Source organism: Vigna unguiculata, chromosome 5 (genome assembly GCF_004118075.2).
Source record: "Vigna unguiculata cultivar IT97K-499-35 chromosome 5, ASM411807v1, whole genome shotgun sequence".
Taxonomy (NCBI): domain Eukaryota; kingdom Viridiplantae; phylum Streptophyta; class Magnoliopsida; order Fabales; family Fabaceae; genus Vigna; species Vigna unguiculata.
In genome coordinates, this window is record NC_040283.1 from 47,921,420 (window position 1) to 47,943,314 (window position 21,895).

The 21,895-nt window shown below is 26.1% G+C and overlaps 1 protein-coding gene and 1 pseudogene across 1 annotated transcript; one reads left to right on the forward strand and one right to left on the reverse strand.

The window, feature by feature from the left end:
* Positions 1–3,559: 3,559 nt before the first annotated feature.
* Positions 3,560–6,145, forward strand: LOC114182934 (uncharacterized protein At2g34160-like). The gene is made up of 5 exons (XM_028069745.1): positions 3,560–3,786; positions 3,899–3,947; positions 5,371–5,433; positions 5,556–5,620; positions 5,786–6,145. Exons 1-5 carry the CDS (start codon positions 3,670–3,672, stop codon positions 5,885–5,887), a joined length of 396 nt encoding a protein of 131 aa, XP_027925546.1. The 5' UTR covers positions 3,560–3,669; the 3' UTR covers positions 5,888–6,145.
* A 3,237-nt stretch (positions 6,146–9,382) lies between these two features.
* Positions 9,383–21,695, reverse strand: LOC114184798 (annotated as a pseudogene).
* Positions 21,696–21,895: the final 200 nt, after the last annotated feature.

Sequence of the window (21,895 nt, forward strand, 5' to 3'; positions counted from 1 at the left end):
TAATAAAATAAAAATGAACATTTGTAACTTATTTATAATTATTTTTATTATTTATCGATTCTAAAATTTATTTCAGTTGTTACCTATGATAAACTTATAAAATATCTTATAACAAAGTACGAATCATACAATTATTCAAAAGTATTTGCTACTGTTTTGGTTATATGCATGTAAAATATACAGATAAATAAAAAGAAAAGAAAAGTGGATACTAAGAAACATATATAAAAATATCCAACTTTTAATATATTTTTCCTGCTATTACGCCAATAATGGGAGAAACTAAATGAGAACAATGATGTTGAAAGTAAAAGTGAATATAATATCACCATTATAATGTAGAAGTATCTTATCACAAACTACAATTATTTGTCGACTGAATACGATTTTTTTTTTCGGATTTATAATTACATGAGAATTTCTATGTAATATATGTTATTTTTTTATTGTACGAATTAGAATTTTGCAAATTTGCTGATAAAAAAAATCATAAAATTAGAATTTTGTTTACAATGAAGTAGTTATGATTGGATAATCTGATATGAACTATAATAACTTTCCTATATTAATTTAACCACAAATGTAATCAATCCGTTACCGTTTGTCATTAGTAAAAAAATTAAAAGTTTAAAAACACTGAATTTAGAAACTTAAACAGAAAATAATTTCCCTTTAAGAAAATTAAAAAGAAAATAAATAAATTGAAGACTTTTATTTTCTCAAAAGTTTTATGGGTTTTTATTTTATGACCCTTATCTAAATCCTAGAACCTTGAAAATTTTAAATTTTGAGATATAACTGATTGTTGAATAATCGAGATTCACAAAAACTCTTCAAAAGTATCCCTTGTGAATTGAATCATTATATGTGATCCATTTTTGAATGATTGAGTATTCATGATTTCATATTATGTACACTGTACTTGTACTGCATTAATTAAACCAGAGTGTCTTCACAAGTTTGGTATCTTTGATATTGTTTCTGCCACTCTTTTATGATACATATTCCAAGCTCCAACCTAATAATTTCGAATAGGAAATTGATTGTTTGAGAAAGTGAATTTGACAAATGTGATTTTCATTAATTTAATGTTTTAATTAAAAATAATTACACATCTGATAAAAAACGTGATTTTCATTAATTTAATGTTTTAATTAAAAATAATTACACTGATCAAAAAATGAAGGAAATTACAATTTATTTTATTGAAAACGTAATAATATGTGATGGTGGTTTACGATATAAAAAACCGTCCCGTGCCTCATTCAAAATTCTGGGATACTATTTTACAATAACATTTATGTTTGTTAAACTTTGTCAAATTCACTTTGTCAAACAATTAATCTCATTTGGAATAAGACGTCACAACCTTAAAATATAAATGTTATTTTCTACATTTTTCACACAATTTTTTTCTAATTTTAAAAATAATGAATATTATTTTATTAAACGACTTTCTAAACTAATATTTGAATATTTGAAGTAAAATATATTAAATAATGTAAATAATTGGAACGTGAACCTAAAATGTTACTTGTAACATATGAAATATGTATGAAATATCCATTGTAATTAAATTGGAATTATTATATCAATTAATTTTAAAACTTTAAATATTAAATATCAAAATTTTAAAGATCGACAATTTTTTAATTTTACACTAAAATTTAAATACTAAAAATATATTTAATTATATATTTTATTTATTTCTCGTATTTTTTTATTTTCGTGTATATAATATTTCTTTACTTATGAATGTATTACAATAACATTTATTGTCCTGAAAAAAAAAAACTTTCTAAAAATTTATAACCCGTCATTTTCTTATTTTAAATAGCCCTTCAAGATTTTTTTCTAATAACACGATGAAGCTATTGCTTTCATGGGTTAGTATACATGCGTTTTACAATTATATGTCTCCATTATTTATTGCATATTTTCCTCACTTGAGTCCATGTGTGGCAGAAAAAAAAAAACAAAAAAATTCAGCCAGATTGAAATCGTGATATGAAAACATATGTTAAACTATTTTTTGGACAAATAACATAATCACTTTAGTTACTTTATAAATATAATGAAGACAAAAATCGATGACTGATTTTTCATTTTTAAATTTTAATTTTGTTGTTCATTCACGCAATCATCGTATTTTTTTTTATCTGTTGCTTGTGATTTTCAATTTCATACAAGTTGATGTTCTTGTCAGATATCAGAATAACAGTATACAGGTATTCTCAAAGAAAAAAAAAATAGAAAATATATATATTGGATAATGATGTATTTTATTAGAAAAAATATTACAAATTTTTTCTCTATCTCTAAGGAAAAATCACTTAAATTAATTTGATTTTGTTAAAACTGAGTTAATTTGAAATATAAAAAAAAAAAATCAAAACCAGTGTAAGAGAATTGCATAAGGATGAAAATATGAAAAATGGATTCTGTGGGCGATGATAATAATAAATTAACACTTGCTCAACATTATTAATACAATATGTGTCCTTTTGTGGTATACTTTAATATCTCTAATACCTCTTATATGGTTTAAGCAATAAGGAAGGTGATTACAGTGATTTTTTTATTTTTTAATGAAAGTTGAATTATGAGTACACATGATCTCGAAGAGTTTCATTTACTTGTTTAAAAGTTATATTTAATTAAATATTATAATATGTTTAAACATATTTATGATTTGCATCTGTTTAAAAATTTTGTTCTATCTTGGGTTGGATATGAGTATTATAAAATAAGTATATATGATTCCCTATTTATAAGTGTCCTTAGTTTTGTAAGAAATCATTCGGCAGAAAAATATTTTTTAAATAAAGAAGGAATAGTCAAACTCACTTTTAGATGTGAAACTCAGGTTTGGTATTTTTTTAAAATTTAATTCTATATTATTTTATATTTTTTAAAATAATACTCATATCTATTAATTTACTTAATTATAAAAAAAATATTTATTTTTAATTAAGTGATAATAATTATAACAAATGATTTTATCATTCAATTTTAATTTATATAAATAAATTTAAAGTATAAATGTTTGCGGGTTAAGTTATATAGGATTTGGACAAATTAATTATTTGACCCAGTAAAAGAGATAGAATCCGGTTTAATATATGCATATTTTATGCTAAGTTTAATCCAACTCATTCCTAACATATTAAATTGAACTAGATCAATTAAATCAAAAATTTAAAAAAATTAAAAAAAAGTAATTTTTAACTATCAATCTAATTAAAAGATAATACAAATCTTTATAAATATTAATTAAAGATTTTAAATAAACTAATAAATTAATTGATAACAAATTTATTTAAATTAATAAAGGAAAGAAAATTTAAGACAATTGATCTGCACAGATATGCAAGTCCCCTAGTGAACACTCCTAGTTCACAGTTTTCCATCAATTTTTTTTTTATTTTTTTTTATATCAAATAATAATTCATCGAAGATATGGAATGCTCGATGTTGCATTCGTGTTCACGGGCTTAGCCCAGTATGACTTAGTTGGAACTGCGTTGGGCCCAGGCCCTTGAGAGTGCGAAAGGAGTACATCCTCTGCTAGGGGGTTCGGATTTTTCATTTCTCAATCACATTTCATAAACAAATCGTTAGGGTTTTTGGTTGTTAACATCATCGCGAGAGAGTGAGTGAGAGATAGCAATGGAAGGCATAACAGAGGGAGTGAACAACATCAACATCACCGATTCCTACAAGAAGAATCGGATTCAGGTCTCTAACACCAAGAAGCCCCTCTTCTTCTACGTTAATCTCGCCAAGGTAGTATAGCGCCATGTCTCTGTATATCCGATTTGGAAACTCGTCATTGTTTTTTGTTTTTTTGTTTTTGTTTTTCTTTATTTTCTCATGTTTAGTTTTACCGATTCTGCAGAGATACATGCAACAGCATAACGAGGTGGAACTTTCAGCACTGGGAATGGGTATTGAAACTCCTTTCTTTTTCTCTGCCTTTAGAGTTTTATTCCTTGAATTTCGCTAGGGTTGGCTGTATAGTAGCCTTGTTAAATATAAGTCTAGCTCTGTTCTGTTGGAAAATTTGATAAAATAAAGAAATGATTACACTTCAAATTTTATTGAACAGACAATTACTCTCGGAAACATACATAATTTGATTAGTTTTCATTGGCTACCGCTGCATGCCCTTAACTTTTGAATGCCTTGAGTCTTGGACTTTGATTCTGATTCAGGCCTTTGAATTAAACTTTCTCTACTGTGATATTGGTGTTAAACTTACTATATATGTACTTATGCTCAGTTTAAAGCATCACATCACTGGTCTCCTATGCTCTGATTCCTCATTAAATTCCGAATAATAAACCGCATGTAGGTTGGTAGTCCACATTTGTTTACTTTGCTGACCTCACTGTATCCTTGAGCTGGGCTAGGAGTAAGAACTGAAGTGTCTATAATCTGTCTTTGTCAAATCTGATAAACTAATTTTTGAGGTAGATGTATTTTGGAGGTCTTGTATTTAGATTTTTGTCCTTGACTGATGATTACCCTAATGAAGATCTACACACAGGGTCATTTTGTCTAGTGTGGGTTTGAATTATAATAGGTTATATAGATATAAGAAAATTGCGTGACGTGTAAGTTGAAAATTCTATCGCAGATATTACTATTATAAATCAAAAGTTGAAATTAGAACTATAATTACTAAAAAATCTGAGAAGTTAATGATATATAATAATTTAGAGTTTACACATGCAATCAATGTCAATCTAGGAGCAACAAGAGCGTAGTAATGAAGTCGAAAAAATGAAAGTTGGTGATGACATTATCAGGAAAAGCATAACGAATTAGATAAAACAATAGACTGGTAAAGTGTGAAGGAACAGAACAAATCATAGTCTTGTAACATGTGTAATCTTCAAGGCAGCAGGGTTTCCTAAGCTATTATATTCTCATAGTAAAAGATTCATAGAAAACTAGAAGGAAATCACAAATTTCCCCAAATAATACACCTAAACGATTTTGAAGCAGATATCTTAGTAACATTGATATAGCACACAAATAGCTGCTTTACTCCCCTATAATGTGCCATCTTTCATCATCTGGTATTTCATTTGGTAGAAGATAAAAATACTGGGAGAAAACTGTTGCAACAGTCTGATAAGTATAGTTGCAATAATGAAGTGTTAAATAGAGTAACTTTTAAAATTTTATAATTGAGACAGCAATATTTTTATGTGTCTGTCATGTTGTTTTCTTAATTAGTAGAACTTTATTACAATGCACTGCTTTTTAACCAATCTTTTGTACCTCTCTTTTTCCTATTCTCTTTCCTTGATTCCAATCTTGGTATGATTTCCGAATTTTCAACCCCTTTTTTGGTTATTGCAGCTATTGCCACAGTGGTAACTGTTGCTGAAATTTTGAAAAACAACGGACTTGCTGTGGAGAAGAGTGAGATTCAATTTTTTCCCATTTCTTTTCTGTGAAATCCCTTTCCCCTGTTGTACATCTATCCTATTCTTCAGTAGATAAATAATGTAATCTAATTTGTTAATGACACAATCTTCATGCAGAAATCACGACATCAACTGTTGACATAAAGGACGATTCTAGAGGCAGACCCGTTCAAAAGGCCAAGGTAAGTCTGGAACAAATTTGTGTTTACTCCAGAATGTTATCTTGATGTTTGTGAGCATATGCGTGTGATTTCATATCATGCTCTAACAATTTACTTCCTACCCATAGCTTTGGAATCTGCTTTACAACTAGCCTAAGTTTTTGGGTTTGATGACTCGTGTTTTAGATTGAAATAGTACTTGGGAAAACAGCAAACTTCGATGAATTGATGGCTGCTGCTGCTGCTGAAGACGGTGAAAACGGAGAAGCTGAAGAGCAAAACGCATAAATTTCCTAAAAAGTACGCTTGAATCTGTTGAAGAAAAATGTACTGTTTAGTGATTTGCAATTTTATGTCGCGAGGTAGAGGACACGTCCTTTTCGACTGACCTGCAAAATTGAACACAATTTCTTGTTTCTTTTCTCTATAAATAGGCATTTCTTAATTTCATTTTTGCTGGGTTTTATGTATCAATTCTTCGTTGAGATGAAGGGGTTCATCTAGTGGTCTAATTTCTATGAATTTAACAATCTGTCAATTGCCTTACTGAAGCATCCGAAACTATGAAGGTCAACCTTACATTTTCTCTCTTTTCAGCGAGACAGTTGAACAATGACCCTTTTCATGGTGAGAACTGCTTCTATTTCCACCCCTTTATGAATTTTTTAAAACTTAGAATATTATTTTAATTGAAAAGATAATTTGTGTTAAAATGATAAATGTTTCTAAAATATATTTCCGTGCAAACTGAAAAAAATATGATGAAAAGGGTCTCTGTAAATGATAATGTTCTAAAGGATAGAGAAGTAAACAAAGAAATCGTTTTTTTTTTCTGGACTAGGAGTTAATGTATGAATATATTCATGGACATTTTATATAATTTTTAGAAGTTATATTTTAACATTTGTTTGTCACGGTTGTTTATAATGAGGGTTTTTTTGTTCAAAGATCGTTTGATTGGTCAAATTAAATGTATCAAATAAAAAAAATTAGTTACTTACCATAATGAATAATTTAAAGATCATTAAATTGTTTAATAAAAGAAATATGATATTATCTGTAAAATATTTGTCATAAAGCGAAAATATTTTTTTTAAAACGTAATTAAAAAATCTATCATTGTTTAATGTTTTTTTTATCTTATTCTATTGAATGCATTCATATATCATTCATATTAAAAAACACAAAAGTTATTTAATTTTGTTTGCTCAAGTCGAAGTAAAATGTTTTGCAATGGCTTATTATTACTTATGTTTATACCAAGTCATTTTGAACCACCATTTTTTGAACGTTACCAGAGGTTAAGTTTTCTTTTTTCTATTCACAAAAAAATTATTTTAAACGCCAATTAAGAAAAACTAATATTTTCACACGCACGAGTGATGCCAAATTTAATCGCGAGTTCCATATTGTTTTTAAAAAACCTTAATGTTTTTGTATTTTATACTTTATAAAAAAACTTTAAATGAGTTTCTTTACTTGTTTTTATGACAGTAGTAGCCCTATAGCGACTATTAAAAAATTCATTGCACTTGTATTACAACCATCATTTGTTAAGTTGTGAGTTTTTAAAAAGGAAAGTAATACCTTTTTCATAATACATTTTGAATCATTATAGAAAATAGAGATACTTTTTTTTAGTAACATTCACGTACAAGTTTATTCAAAACTTGATACAAAATAGTAGGAACGTCCTTGTATTATAGCATTTCAATGATTTTCTTACGTATGACATGTAGTGATATAGCTAATCGGAATAGTGAAGGTAGAGTAGATCCTTCACCATAAAACAACAAGTAGGAACGATGTTCGTAGAGAGATAAAGAGATTATTCATTAATGATAGGATAATATTAGTATAATATGCAACGTAGTACTTCTCCAATATTATTTATCTTCCAAGACCCGGTTCATCTGCACCAACCACATACTCTTAATTAATTGAGTTTATAATATAAAAATAAGTTTGTTAACATAATGCACAAATATTAATTGTATTTCTTAAATCATTTATCATTTTCTTCAAAAAAATATAAAGACTTTAAGAGAATAAAGAAGTAAGTAAAAAAAGTCATACCATGTTTAACTTGATTAGGAAAGATTTGATCATGTGTAATTTTAGCATAAACACCTGCCTCATCTACACCACCATATACTGTTAATTAGGTTTCTAATCAGTGGCGAAACTTGGAGAAAAAATTTAGGGGTGCCAAATTAAATTTGTTATATATAAATTTTTTTAGTTAGAAAAAAAGTTTTTCATTTTTTCTCCTCATTTTATCTGCTTAAAACAAACACATAATAGTAGAATTTAAAAAAAATATGACTATTATTTGTTATTATATCATGATACCAAACCATGATATCATTTTATATTAGCCCTTTGTACCTCATTAATTTGATTTGGTGGGTATTGTCAAATTTGAAGACGCTTCTCCCGGATCGCGTTTTAATGAATTTTTAAATTCATTATATATAATTCTAGGAACTTTAGAGATTTGATTTTCATTGTCTTGAATTCTTGGTTCTCATGAAAAGTTTAGTTAACATATATGGATTTTTTTCATCTTTATCACAAACCTCCTTCTTTAAAAAAAGAATTAATTTGTTTACTCTTTATCATAATGTTTCTAATATAAATTTATCACATCTTACCTATTTAGAAAAAAAATAAAATTTATATTTAGAAATCACAATTATCACAATGCAAGACATAACAAAACTTATACCACTTTAATTAAATAAGCAGCACAGTATAAATTCAAAACTTAAAAATAAAATTTACCATAGGCAGTAGAAAACACAAAATTCCTAACTTTCATAATTAAGGGTTATAATAATTTAGGAAAAAGTATAATTAGGATTTATACAATTTTCATAAAAGAATTCCTAAAATCATAATTAAGTTTATACTATATAAACTTAATTTGGAGAAACATCCTAAAAAGATTAATAAATTCATCATACATAAATCATAATAAGATACTAAACTTTATCTGTGAGAGATCATGTGAGAATTACTTCAATCTCAATCTATGTGTTCCCCAATTTCCCAACCTCTGTTTTCTCATCTATCTCTTTATATTTATTTTTCCTCACACGCTTTCATGATAATTTACACGGTGAAAAAATCCTATAACCAAAAAAAATCCTAATCCCTTTTATAGATCAATGTCTCCATTAAATTTTTTATTTTATCTTTTATTATAATTTCCATAATATAAATTTAATATAAATAATATATAAATATAATTTAAATATATATATATATATATATATATATATATATATAATAAATTCCAAAAAAAAATAAATTGGGGGAGTCTCTCCTCTGTCCATGCATAGTTCCGCCGTTGTTTCTAATATTAAATAAATTTGTTATCATAATGGACAATAATTATAATCCTTAAATCATATATGATTTTTTTTGAAAAATATATAGTATTTAAGATAACAAATAAGCGAAAAGAAGTTATACATGGTGTAATTTGATCAGGTGCAATTTGAGTAGGAACTGCACGAACCACATGTTGTTAATTAAACTTCTAATATAAAATGAGTTTGTGGAATGTACAAATATTAGTTATATTCCTTAAATCATATATAATTTTCTTAAAAATAGACTTTAAGAGAATAAAGGATTAAGTGAAAAAAGAAGTCATACATGGTCGTGGTGACGATGGAGGTCGTGGTCCCGACGGTGGTCGTGGTGGCGATGGAGGTGGTAGAGGTAGAGATTGATACAGAAACGGATTTCGTATTACAGTAGGATACACACACCAATTCAAAGATGGTAGAAGACAATTTGATAAAACTGATGCATCAACATTAGAACCAGTCAAACAACTTTGTGCAGAGACATGGGAGCAGGTTCTCAATACGGTTTGAAATTTTATAGTTTGAATGAACACTGGCAAATATTGAATTGACTCTTTAGGTTTATAGGAAGAAGTTGCTTGATAAAGTGAGACCTTGTGGTCTACCAAACACGCTTCCATGGAATCGAAAAGACAAAGAGACAACTTTAATTGGCCATTGATTTCACCACCAAGATGCATTGGATAATTTCCACTGCATGTTTCAACAACATGTGAGCTACAATGTGTCACAAACCTCCTAAGTCTTGGGGACTCGTATGCTTGAGATTGTCCATTAAATATTTGATTAATGGCTAAGCTGATGCTGACATGTTTAGCAAGATTAGCGATTTCATTAGTTCCAACATATTCTACAGGATCATGGGTTTCACTCGTTGCAGCATCGTCTATAGGATTATCAGCTTTATCAACAACATCTTCTGCAATTACCGCACTTATCAACAATAATACAGTGATTAGTATGACTTTCATTCTCTCCATTATTTGGTTTTCGTTATGATAAACCAATTTACAAATCTGGTTGTTGCTTTGGTGCATGAACTTTCCAATATATATATATATATATATATATATAAGACTATAGAAACTATATTCATCTTTATTATTAAAAAAAATTATAATGACCTTTCATCTTTATTACACAACAACCTGACCCATTTGCTTTACAAGAGTTTAAAGTATATGAAATAAAACTTAATTAGATAAAACAGTAGAATGTATTCAATCATTGCATTAGGTAATATTGTAATAATTTTTTTGTATGGTATTTCATTATATATATACTAAAAATATACATTATCGTGACTTTTAGCCCTAGGAATGGGTATAGAAACCTCTCTCCTTTTTTCCATTTTTGAGTTTTATTGGTTACTTATTATTCTACATATAGCTCTTTGTTCATTCAGGTGTTATGTTATTATCATATCGTAGATTTACTCCTCTTTATGATTTTTTTAAAAACTTATAATAGAATTTTATTTAAAATGATACGCTGTATTAAATTGATAAAATACGCGTCTAAAATATATTTCCGTGGAAACTGAAAAAAATAAAATTCTGAAAAGGGTCTGTGTAAATGATAATGTTCCAAAGGTTAGAGAAGAAAATGATAAAGACATCGACTTTTTTTTCTTCTAGAAATATAGTTAATGTATGAATATATTCGTGGACATTCTATATAATAATTTTTACGAGTTATATTTTAACATTTCTTTGTCACGGTTCTTTATTACGAGGGTTTTTTTGCACGGAGATTTTTTGATTGGTTAGAGTAAAGGTTGGCTTAAAAATTTTAATTACTCACCCATTGAATAATTTATTGATTTAATATTGTAAAATATGAAACTGTTTAATTAACAGAAATATCATATTTATCCGTAAAACATTTTTCATAAGCTAAAATAATTTTGTGAAACGTGATTAAAAAATGTAATTTTTTTATATTATTTAATTTTTATTATTATATTAAGAATTAAGTATGTTTCTGATTTTTTAATTTTTAGTAAAAATTAATTTGTTTTTTAAATTTTAATTCAATTTAATCTCTCAACTTTTATTTATATATATATTATATGAGTTTATTCTTTTTAACCATTATTATGTTTATTCAAAATTTTAAACGTATTTTATTGTTTTATATTTTTTAATGCTTTTTATTATATTAAATGCATAGTGTAGAAATAAAGTATGTTTTGCAAAGACATATTCGTGGATGTAAGGCTACTTTACTTCCTATTAGTCAGTTTATTCATTTTCTTGACCGACAAAAAATTAATTAATTAATTAATTAGAACAAAATTATACCCGTTATTTGAAAACAAAAAAGTGAGGAATTACAGATTTAAACCATTTTCTTTCTATAATATTCTAGTTTTAGACGATGTACTTTCGTCGTTTTCTTTTTTGTTTATTTATTTGTTTATATTAGAAAAGTTAATATAATAATAATTATATTTATTTACATAATAATATTCAAATATTTTAATTATATATAAATTATAAATATAATATTTAAAATGAGATGCATTTATATCGATGATGATTGTTAACGTAGATATACTTGAAATATTATCTTGTATAAAATAGAAATAACATAAAGTTGATGTTAAAAATAATAATTAGAAACACATAGAGATATGTCATGTGCAAATATATGGAATCAACAATATTATTATTTTTGTAAAATAATAAATATTAAGATTAAAAAAAACATATATTTAAATATGTATTTATTAAATGATGTGTAGTTGTATGATTAAAATTTTAAATTAAACATTTTAACTCTTTTTTTGTCAACGTTGTACATAAATTCATAGTATAAAAATCATTTCTTACTATTACTAATAATAATAATAATAAACAATAATAATATTATTATTAATATTATTGTTAATATTAATTGATATAATAATACTAATAATAATTTTACCAATAATAATAATAATAATAAAATTTGTATTTATCCAAAGAGTATGTAGATTAAAAATTGTTATAACTATGAAATTGGTCAAAAGTTATGGAAATGCATAATTATTTTTTATTATGTTGGTATATATTGTAAAAGAAAACATGTAAATGTTGGAATTAAAATTATAAGGTATTGAAATTTAATGTTTAATAATACTATTAATGCTAACGTTAATACTAATATAAATTCAAATACAAATATTAATATCAATACCAGTAATATTAATACTAATATTAAATTCTATCATAACTATAAAGCTACTTTCTAAAATATGTATAAAAGAAAGTTACCAAATAATATAGCTACAATAAAAAAGATTTATGATAAGAGTATAATTTTGTTGAGTAATAATAAAAATAAATGATTCCTAATCTTGAATAAATTTATTTTCTTATTGTAGAATAAACTTTTGTTAAAACCTCAATCAACTATAAATTTGAAAATGTTACTTTGGCAAAACTTTTAGTTCGAGACCCGTGCTTATTTACAGTAGGATTTTTTTTAATTATTATTAAAGTATTTATTTAATTTCTATTAATTTTATAAAATTATATCTAAAAATCAAAATTATATACGTGACTTAAATATAGTATAGTTAACAATATTAATACAATAATTAAATATAAAAATTATTATTATTTATTTGTATTAAAAAAATTAATATAGTTATTATTATATTTAAATAAATAATTTATATATAAAATTATATTTAAGTGTTATAATTATATATAGAGTTATAAATATACTATTTAAACAAAGAATTTGATAATATGAAAAGATTAAATAACTAACTACGGGTATTTAATAGATCATAATACTAATAATATTAAAAATATTTATGGTAAAATATTTATATATTATAAAATATGATCTCGTACTGAAGTAAATAAAATTAAAAATTTTAAATAAAAACATATATAAATGAAAAGATATGGAGACATGAAATAAAAAAAATGAAGTTTAACTTAAGTATAATTAATAAAAAATTTAAATAATTTTAAAAATAAGATTGAATCTTATCGGTTTTGTAATAAACAACCCTTTTAATTTCATAGATATAAGATTTATAGTTAAATTCTGATGACATTATTTATTGTGTCGTCATAATAGCATATAAGTACATACTTTAACCTTTGCTCATTTCTGAATCTTCTTGATATGAATTTTAATGATTACATAGGATTATAATTCATAATCCTATAAGTGTTTCTAGTAAGATATGTATAAGATAAAATCTAAAATACATAAGATATTATGTGTAAGATTCAAACAAAAATATTTATAATTTTTTTTTATAAAAATAGTTATGGATATTCTGCAAATCCAAATTAACATATTTTTAGGCATTATTAAAAGAAAGTAGAATTTATATATCATTTTGAACACTTGATACAAAATAGTAGGAATATTGTATTATAGCATTTCAATGATTTTCTTACATATGACATATAGTGATATAGCTAATTGGAATAACGAAGGTACAATAGATCCTTCAGTGTAAAACAACAAGTAAGAACAATGTTCATAAAGAGATAAAAAGATTATTCATTAATTATAGGATAGTCTAGAACACATTTTAACTATTGTAATATTAGTATAAAATGCAACATAGTATTTTTCCAATATAATTTATCTTCCAACACCCGGTTCATCTGCACAAACCACATACTGTTAATTAAGTTTATAATATAAAAATAAGTTTGTTAACATAATGCACAAATACTAATTTTATTTCTTATATCATATATGATTTTCTTCAAAAAAATATATAGACTTTAAGAGAATAAAGAAGTAAGTAACAAAATAAGTCATACCATGTTTAACTTGATTAGGAGAAATTTGGTGTGTTATTTTAGCAGAAACACCTGCCTCATCTGCACCAACCACATTCAATTAATTAGGTTTCTAATATAAAATTTGTTATCAGAATGGACAATAATTATAATTCTTAAATCATATATGATTTTTTTTAAAAATATATAAAATTTAAGATAATAAAAAAGTAAGCGAGAACAAGTTATACATGGTGTAATTTGAGCACGATAATTAAACTTCTAATATAAAAAGAGTTTGTGAAATGTACAAATATTAGTTATATTCCTTAAATCATAGATACTTTTCTTAAAAATAGATTTTAAGAGAATAAAGGAGTAAGTGACAGAAGAAGTCATACATGGCGGTGGCGGTGGTGGTGGTAGTATAGGTGGTGGAGGAATTGGCACTAGAGTAGGATACACACACCAATTCAAAGATGGTAGAAGACAAGCTGATAAAACTGATGCATCAACATTAGAACCAGTCAAACAACTTTGTGCAGAGACATGGGAGCAGGTTCTCAATACGGTTTGAAATTTTACAATTTGAATGAGCATTGGGTTTATAGGAAGAAGTTGTTTGATAAAGTGAAACCTTGTGGTTTACCAAACACGCTTCCATGGAATTGAAAAGACAAAGAGACAACTCTAATTGGCCATTGGTTTCACCACCAAGATGCATTGGATCATTTTCACTGCATGTTTCAGCTACATGTGAGCTGCAATGTGTCACAAATCTTTTGAACCTTCGTACTCTTGAGGTTGTTCATTAAGTATTTGATTAATGACTAAGTTGATACTGACATGTTTAGCAAGGTTAGCAATTTCATTAGTTTTAGCATATTTTGCCGGATCACTGGTTTCACTAGTTGTAACATCTTCTGAAGGACCACCCACTTTACCAACAACATCTTCTGCAATCACCACACTTATGAACAATAATACACTTATTAGTATGACTCTCATTCTCTCCATCATTTGGTTTTCATTATGATAAACCAATTTACAAATTTGATTCTTGCTTGGGTGCATGAACTTTCCAAAATATATATATATATATATATATATATATATATATATATATATATATGACTATAGAAACTATATTCATGTTTATTATAAAAAAAAATTATAAGACCTTTCATCTTTATTTCACAACAACCTGACCCACTTGCTTTACAAGAGTTTAAAGTATATGAAATAAAACTTAATTACATAAAATAGTAGAAGGTATTCAATCATTGCATTAGGTAATATTGTAATAATTTTTTTGTATGGTATTTCATTATATATATACTAAAAATATACATTATCGTGACTTTTAGCCCTAGGAATGGGTATAGAAACCTCTCTCCTTTTTTCCATTTTTGAGTTTTATTGGTTACTTATTATTCTACATATAGCTCTTTGTTCATTCAGGTGTTATGTTATTATCATATCGTAGATTTACCCCTCTTTATGATTTTTTTAAGAACTTATAATAGAATTTTATTTAAAATGATACGTTGTATTAAATTGATAAGATACGATTGTAAAATATATTTCCGTGGAAACTGAAAAAAAAAAAATTATGAAAAGGGTCCGTGTAAATGATAATATTCCAAAGGTTAGAGAAGAAAATGATAAAGACATCGAATTTTTATTTTTCTAGAAATATAGTTAATGTATGAATATATTCGTGAACATTTTATATAATAATTTTTACGAGTTATATTTTAACATTTGTTTGTCGCGGTTCTTTATTACGAGGGGTTTTTTGCACGGAGATTGTTTGATTGGTTAAAGTAAAGGTTGGCTTAAAATTTTTAATTACTCACCCACATTAAATAATTTAATGATTTAATATTGTAAAATATGAAATTGTTTAATTAAAGAAATATGATATTTATCCGTAAAACATTTGTCATAAGCTAAAATAATTTTGTGAAACGTGATTAAAAAATGTCATTATTTTATATTTTTTTAATTCTTTTTATTCTATTAAATGCATTCATAAATGAAGTATGTTTTGCAAAGGCATATTCGTGGATGCAGGCTACTTCCTATTAGTCGTTTATTCATTTTCTTGATCGACAAAAAAATAATTAATTAATTAGAACAAAATTATTCCCGTTATTTGAAAAAGTGAGGAATTACATATTTAAACCATTTTCTTTCTATAATATTAGTGTACACATAGCGCATGTGCATATACATTTTTTAAATATAAATGATAGTATAATTTAGTAGGTGATAGTAGTGTAATTTTATTAAATTAATATATAAAATAAATTTATATTTATTAAAAATGAAGTGAAATGTTAAAAAAAAGTGAAATGAATAGAAAAATTAATTGTCGATGAATAAAAAAGAAGATAAACAGTTTTATAGAAAATAGGTAAAAATAACCATTAATTTTAAAAAATGTAATAAATAATTATATTGTAAAGGGTATAATTGGTATTATGAAATGTGGACACAAAAGAGGGAATCATCTTTATATATTGTTATAGATACTAGTTGGAGACCATGTATTTACACACGAGTCGTCGTTTTCTTTTTTATTTATTTATTTATTTTTATTAGAAAAGTTAATATAATAATTATTATATTTATTTACATAATAATATTCAAATATTGTAATTATATATAAATTATAAATATAATATTTAAAATAGATATATAATTGTTATTGTAAATATATTGTGAAATATTATCTTGTATAGTATAAATTAGAAATAACATAAAGTTGATGTTAGAAATAATAATTAGAAACACGTGGAGATATATCATACACAAATATATGGAAAGATATTAATATATGGAATCAACAATATTATTATTTTTTTAAAATAATAAATATTAAGATTAAAATTGTCCATGCTATGAAAAGTTATTTTGTTAGACACGTTTAGATATTGATACACTCTTCTGCACGACCTATATTACAACGAGTCTTTTGATCAACAAAATGAACAAAAGAATTTATATACTAGTTGACCAACAAAATGAACAAAAAACCTTAATGTTCTTGTATTCTATAGTTTACAAAAAACTTCAAATGAGTTTCTTTACTTGTTTTTATCACTTTAGCCCTAGAGTGGCTGTTAAACAATTCATTGAACTTGCGTTACAAGCATCATTCGTTAAGTTATGAGTTTTTAAAAATAAAGTAATATCTTTTTTATAATACATTTTGAATCATTAGATAGAAAGAATAGAGTTAATTTTTTTTAGTAACATTCACATACAAGTTTATTCAACATTTGATACAAAATAGTAGGAACGTCATTGTATCATAGCATTTCAATGATTTTCTTATACATGTGGCAATATAGTTAATTGAAATATTGAAAGTACAATAGATCCTTCATCATAAAGCAACAAGTAGAAACAATGTTCATAGAGATAAAGAAATTATTCGTTAAATATAGGATAATCTAGAACACATTTCAACTATTGTAATATTAGAATAGAATGCAACGTAGAACTTCTCCGATATTATTTATCTTCCGACACCCGGTTCATCTGCACCAACCACACACAGTTAATTAATTAAGTTTATAATATAAAAATAAGTTTGTTAACATAATGCACAAATATTAATTGTATTTCTTAAATCATTTATGATTTTCTTCAAAAAAGTATATAGACTTTAAGAGAATAAAGAAGTAAGTAACAAAAGAAGTCATACCATGTTTAACTTGATTAGGAGAAATTTGATCATGTGTAATTTTAGCAGAAACACCTGTCTCATCTGCACCAACCACATACTGTTAATTAGGTTTCTAATATAAAATAAATTTGTTATCAAAATGGACAATAATTGTAATCCTCAAATCATATATGATTTTTTTGAAAAATATATAGAATTTAAGATAATAAAAAAGTAAGCGAGAAGAAGTTATACATGATGTAATTTGATCAGGTGTAATTTGTATAGAAATTGCACCAACCACATGTTGTTAATTAAACTTCTAATATAAAATGAGTTTGTAGAATGTACAAATATTAGTTATATTCCTTAAATCATATATACTTTTCTTAAAAATAGACTTTAAGAGAATAAATGAGTAAGTGACAAAAGAAGTCATACATGGCGATGGTGGTGGTGGTGGCGGCGGTGGTGGAGGTGGTGGAGGTTCTGGAATTGGAAATGGCATTAGAGTAGGATACACACACCAATTCAAAGATGGTAGAAGACAATTTGATAAAACTGATGCGTCAACATTAGAACCAGTCAAACAACTTTGTGCAGAGACATGGGAGCAGGTTCTCAATACGGTTTGAAATTTTACTGTCTTAATGAGCATTGACAAATATTGAATTGACTCTTTAGGTTTATAGGAAGAAGTTGTTTGATAAAGTGAGACCTTGTGGTCTACCAAGCATGCTTCCATGGAATCGAAAAGACAAAGAGACAACTCTAGGTGGCCATTGATTTCACCACCAAGATGCATTGGATCATTTCCACTGCATGTTTCGGCAACATGTGAGTTACAATGTGTCACAAACCTCCTAAGTCTTGGGGACTCGTATGCTTGAGATTGTCCATTAAGTATTTGATCAATGGCTAAGCTGATACCGACATGTTTAGCAAAATTAGCGGTTTCATCAGTTCCACGGGTTCCACTTGTTGTAGCATCTTGTGTAGGATTATCGGCTTTACCAACAATATCTTCTGCAATCACCACACTTATGAACAATAATACAACAATTAGTATGACTCTCATTCTCTCCATCATTTGGTTTTTGTTATGATAAACCAATTTACAAATTTGGTTGGTGTTTGGGTGCATGAACTTTGCAATATATATATATATATATATATATATATATATATATATATATATATATATATATATATAAAAGAATATAGAAACTATATTCATGTTTATTATAAAAGAAATTATAATGACCTTTCATCTTTATTACACAACGATCTGACCCATTTGCTTTACAAGAGTTTAAAGTATATGAAATAAAACTTAATTAGATAAAACAGTAGAATGTATTCAATCATTGCATTAGGTAATATTGTAATAATGTTTTGTATGGTATTTCACTATATATATACTAAAAATATACAATTATCGTGACTTTCAGCCCTACGAATGGGTATAGAAACCTCTCTCCTTTTTCCGTTTTTGAGTTTTATCGGTTACTTATTATTATTCTACATATAGCTATTTGTTCATTCAGGTGTTATGTTATTATCATATTGTAGATTTACTCCTCTTTATGATTTTTAAAAAAAACTTATAATAGAATTTTATTTAAAATGATACGTTGTATTAAATTGATAAAATACGCTTCTAAAATATATTTCCGTGGAAACTGAAAAGAAAAATTATGAAAAGGGTCTGTGTAAATGATAATGTTCTAAAGGTTAGAGAAGAAAATGATAAAGACATCGAATTTTTTTTCTTCTAGAAATATAGTTAATGTATGAATATATTTGTGAACATTTTATATAATGATTTTACGAGTTATATTTTAACATTTGTTTGTTTATTACGAGGGGTTTTTTGCTCGGAGTATTGTTTGATTGGTTAAAGTAAAGGTTGGCTTAAAAATTTTAATTACTCACCCCCATTGAATAATTTAATGATTTAATATTGTAAAATATGAAATTGTTTAATTAAAGAAATATGATATTTATCCGTAAAATATTTGTCATAAGCAAAAATAATTTTGTGAGACGTGATTAAAAAATGTCATTGTTTTATATTTTTTAATTTTTAATTATTATATTAAATGCATTCATAATTACAGAAATAAAGTATGTTTGTCAAAGGCATATTCGTGGATGCAAGGCTACTTCCTATTAGTCGTTTATTAATTTTCTTGATCGACAAAAAAATAATTAATTAATTAATTAGAACAAAATTATTCCCGTTATTTGAAAACAAAAAAGTGAAGAATTACATATTTAAACCATTTTCTTTCTATAATAGTCTACGTATCAACATAGTTAAACCGTTTTTTATTATTTAAGTTTATACCAAATCATTTTGGACCACCATTCTTTTTACGTTACCATAGGTTAAGTTTTCTTTTTTCTATTCATAAAATTTTTAATTTTAAACAGCAATTAAAAAATCCAATTTTAAACTTAAATTGGAAAATATTTTCATACGCGCGAGTGATGTTTAGCAAATTTAATCTCGAATTCCATATTGTTTGTAAAAAACCTTAATTTTCTGGTCTTTTATAGTTTATAAGAAAATTTAATTGGGTTTCTTTACTTGTTTTTATAGTTCAATAGTGACTATTAAAAAATTCATTGAACTTGTCTTACAACCATCGTCTTAAGTGTTAAGTTGTCCTGAGTATTTATAAGTGAAATTAATACCTTTTTTATAATACATTTTGAATCATTAGATATAAAGAATAGTTAAATTTTTTAGTAATATCCACGTACAAGTTTATTCAACACTTCATACGAAATAGTATAAATGTTATTGTGATGTATCATAACATTTCAATAATTTTCTTACACATGGCATGTAGTGATATAACTAACTAGAGTATTAAAGTTACAACATATTCTTCGCCATAAAACATCAAGTAGGAACAATGTTTGTAGAGAGATGAAGATATTATTCATTACATATGGGATAATCTAGAACGCATTGCAATTACTGTTGTATTAGTATAATATGCAACGCAAGTACTTTCTCACTATTGTATGTTTATCTTCCAACACCTGGCTTATCTGCACCAACCATATGTTGTTAATTAAGTTTCTAATATAAAATAAGTTTGCTACCAAATGCACAATTATTAATTATATTTCTTAAATAATATACAATTTTTTTGAAAAACAGATTCTAAGAAAATATATAGAAAGTGAAGGCAGAAGTCATACCAGGTGTAATTTGATCAGGCGTAATTTGATCATGCGTAATTTGATCAAGTGTAATTTGATCAGGTGTAATTTGATCAGGTGTAATTTGATCAGACATAATTTGATCAGGTGTAATTTGATCAGGCGTAATTTGATCAGGTGTAATTTGACCAGACGTAATTTGATCAGGTGTAATTTGATTAGGATATCTCCTAACATCTGCATTATTTGCACAAATATTAATTATATTCCTTAATCATGTTTGATTTTCTTGAAAAATAAGCAGATTTTTAGAGAATAAAAAAGTAAGCAACAAAAGAAGTAATACCTTACTACAAAAGAAAAATTGAAATTACCAACAACCGTAATTCGTCGATAAATACATAAATCCGTCAGTAAGGAAGTATTACCAACAATGGTGGTTGATCAAAATATGACCTATGATTTACTAAAGAAGTAAATGACAAAATATAAGTCATACCTGGTGGTGGTGGAGTTTGATCAATATACACACATTGAATCAAAGATGGCTTAAGACAAGCTGATAAAGCTGATGTATCAACATTAGAAGTAGTCAAACAAGTTTGTGCAGTGACATGAGAGCATGTTCTCAAGACTGTTTGAAATTTTACGATCTGAATGAGGACTGGCAAATATTGAATTGAGTTTTGAGATTTATAGGAAGAACTTGTTTGAAGAAGTGAGGCCTTATGATCTACCAAGCATGCTTCCATGGAATCGAAAAGGCAAAGAGACAACCCTAATGGGCCATTGATTCCACCCCCATGATGCATTGGATTATTTCCATTGCATGTTTCAGCAACATGAGAACTGCAATGTGTCACAAACCTCTTGAACCTTGGAGACTCATAAGCTTTAGATTGTCCATTAAGTATTTGATTAATGGATAAACTGATACCGGCGTTTTCGGCAAAATTAGCGGTTTCATCAATTTCAGCGTATTGCGCAGGATCGTGCACAGGACCGTTCGCAGGATCATGCACAGGACCGTGCACAGGATTAATGACCTTACCAGCACCAACATCTTTTGCAACAACTACACTTAAGAACAACAATATAGTTATTATTATGGCTCTCATTCTCTCCATATTATGATTAGTTTTCATTATGATAAACCAATTTACAACCTTTTTAGATTTGGTTGGTGCTCAGGGATATGAATTTTACAATATATAGAAACATTATTCATGCTTATTATAAAAAATTATAATGACCTTTCATATTTATTATTCAACCTGACTCATTTGCTTTACAAGAGTTAAAACTATATAAAATAAAACTTAATTAC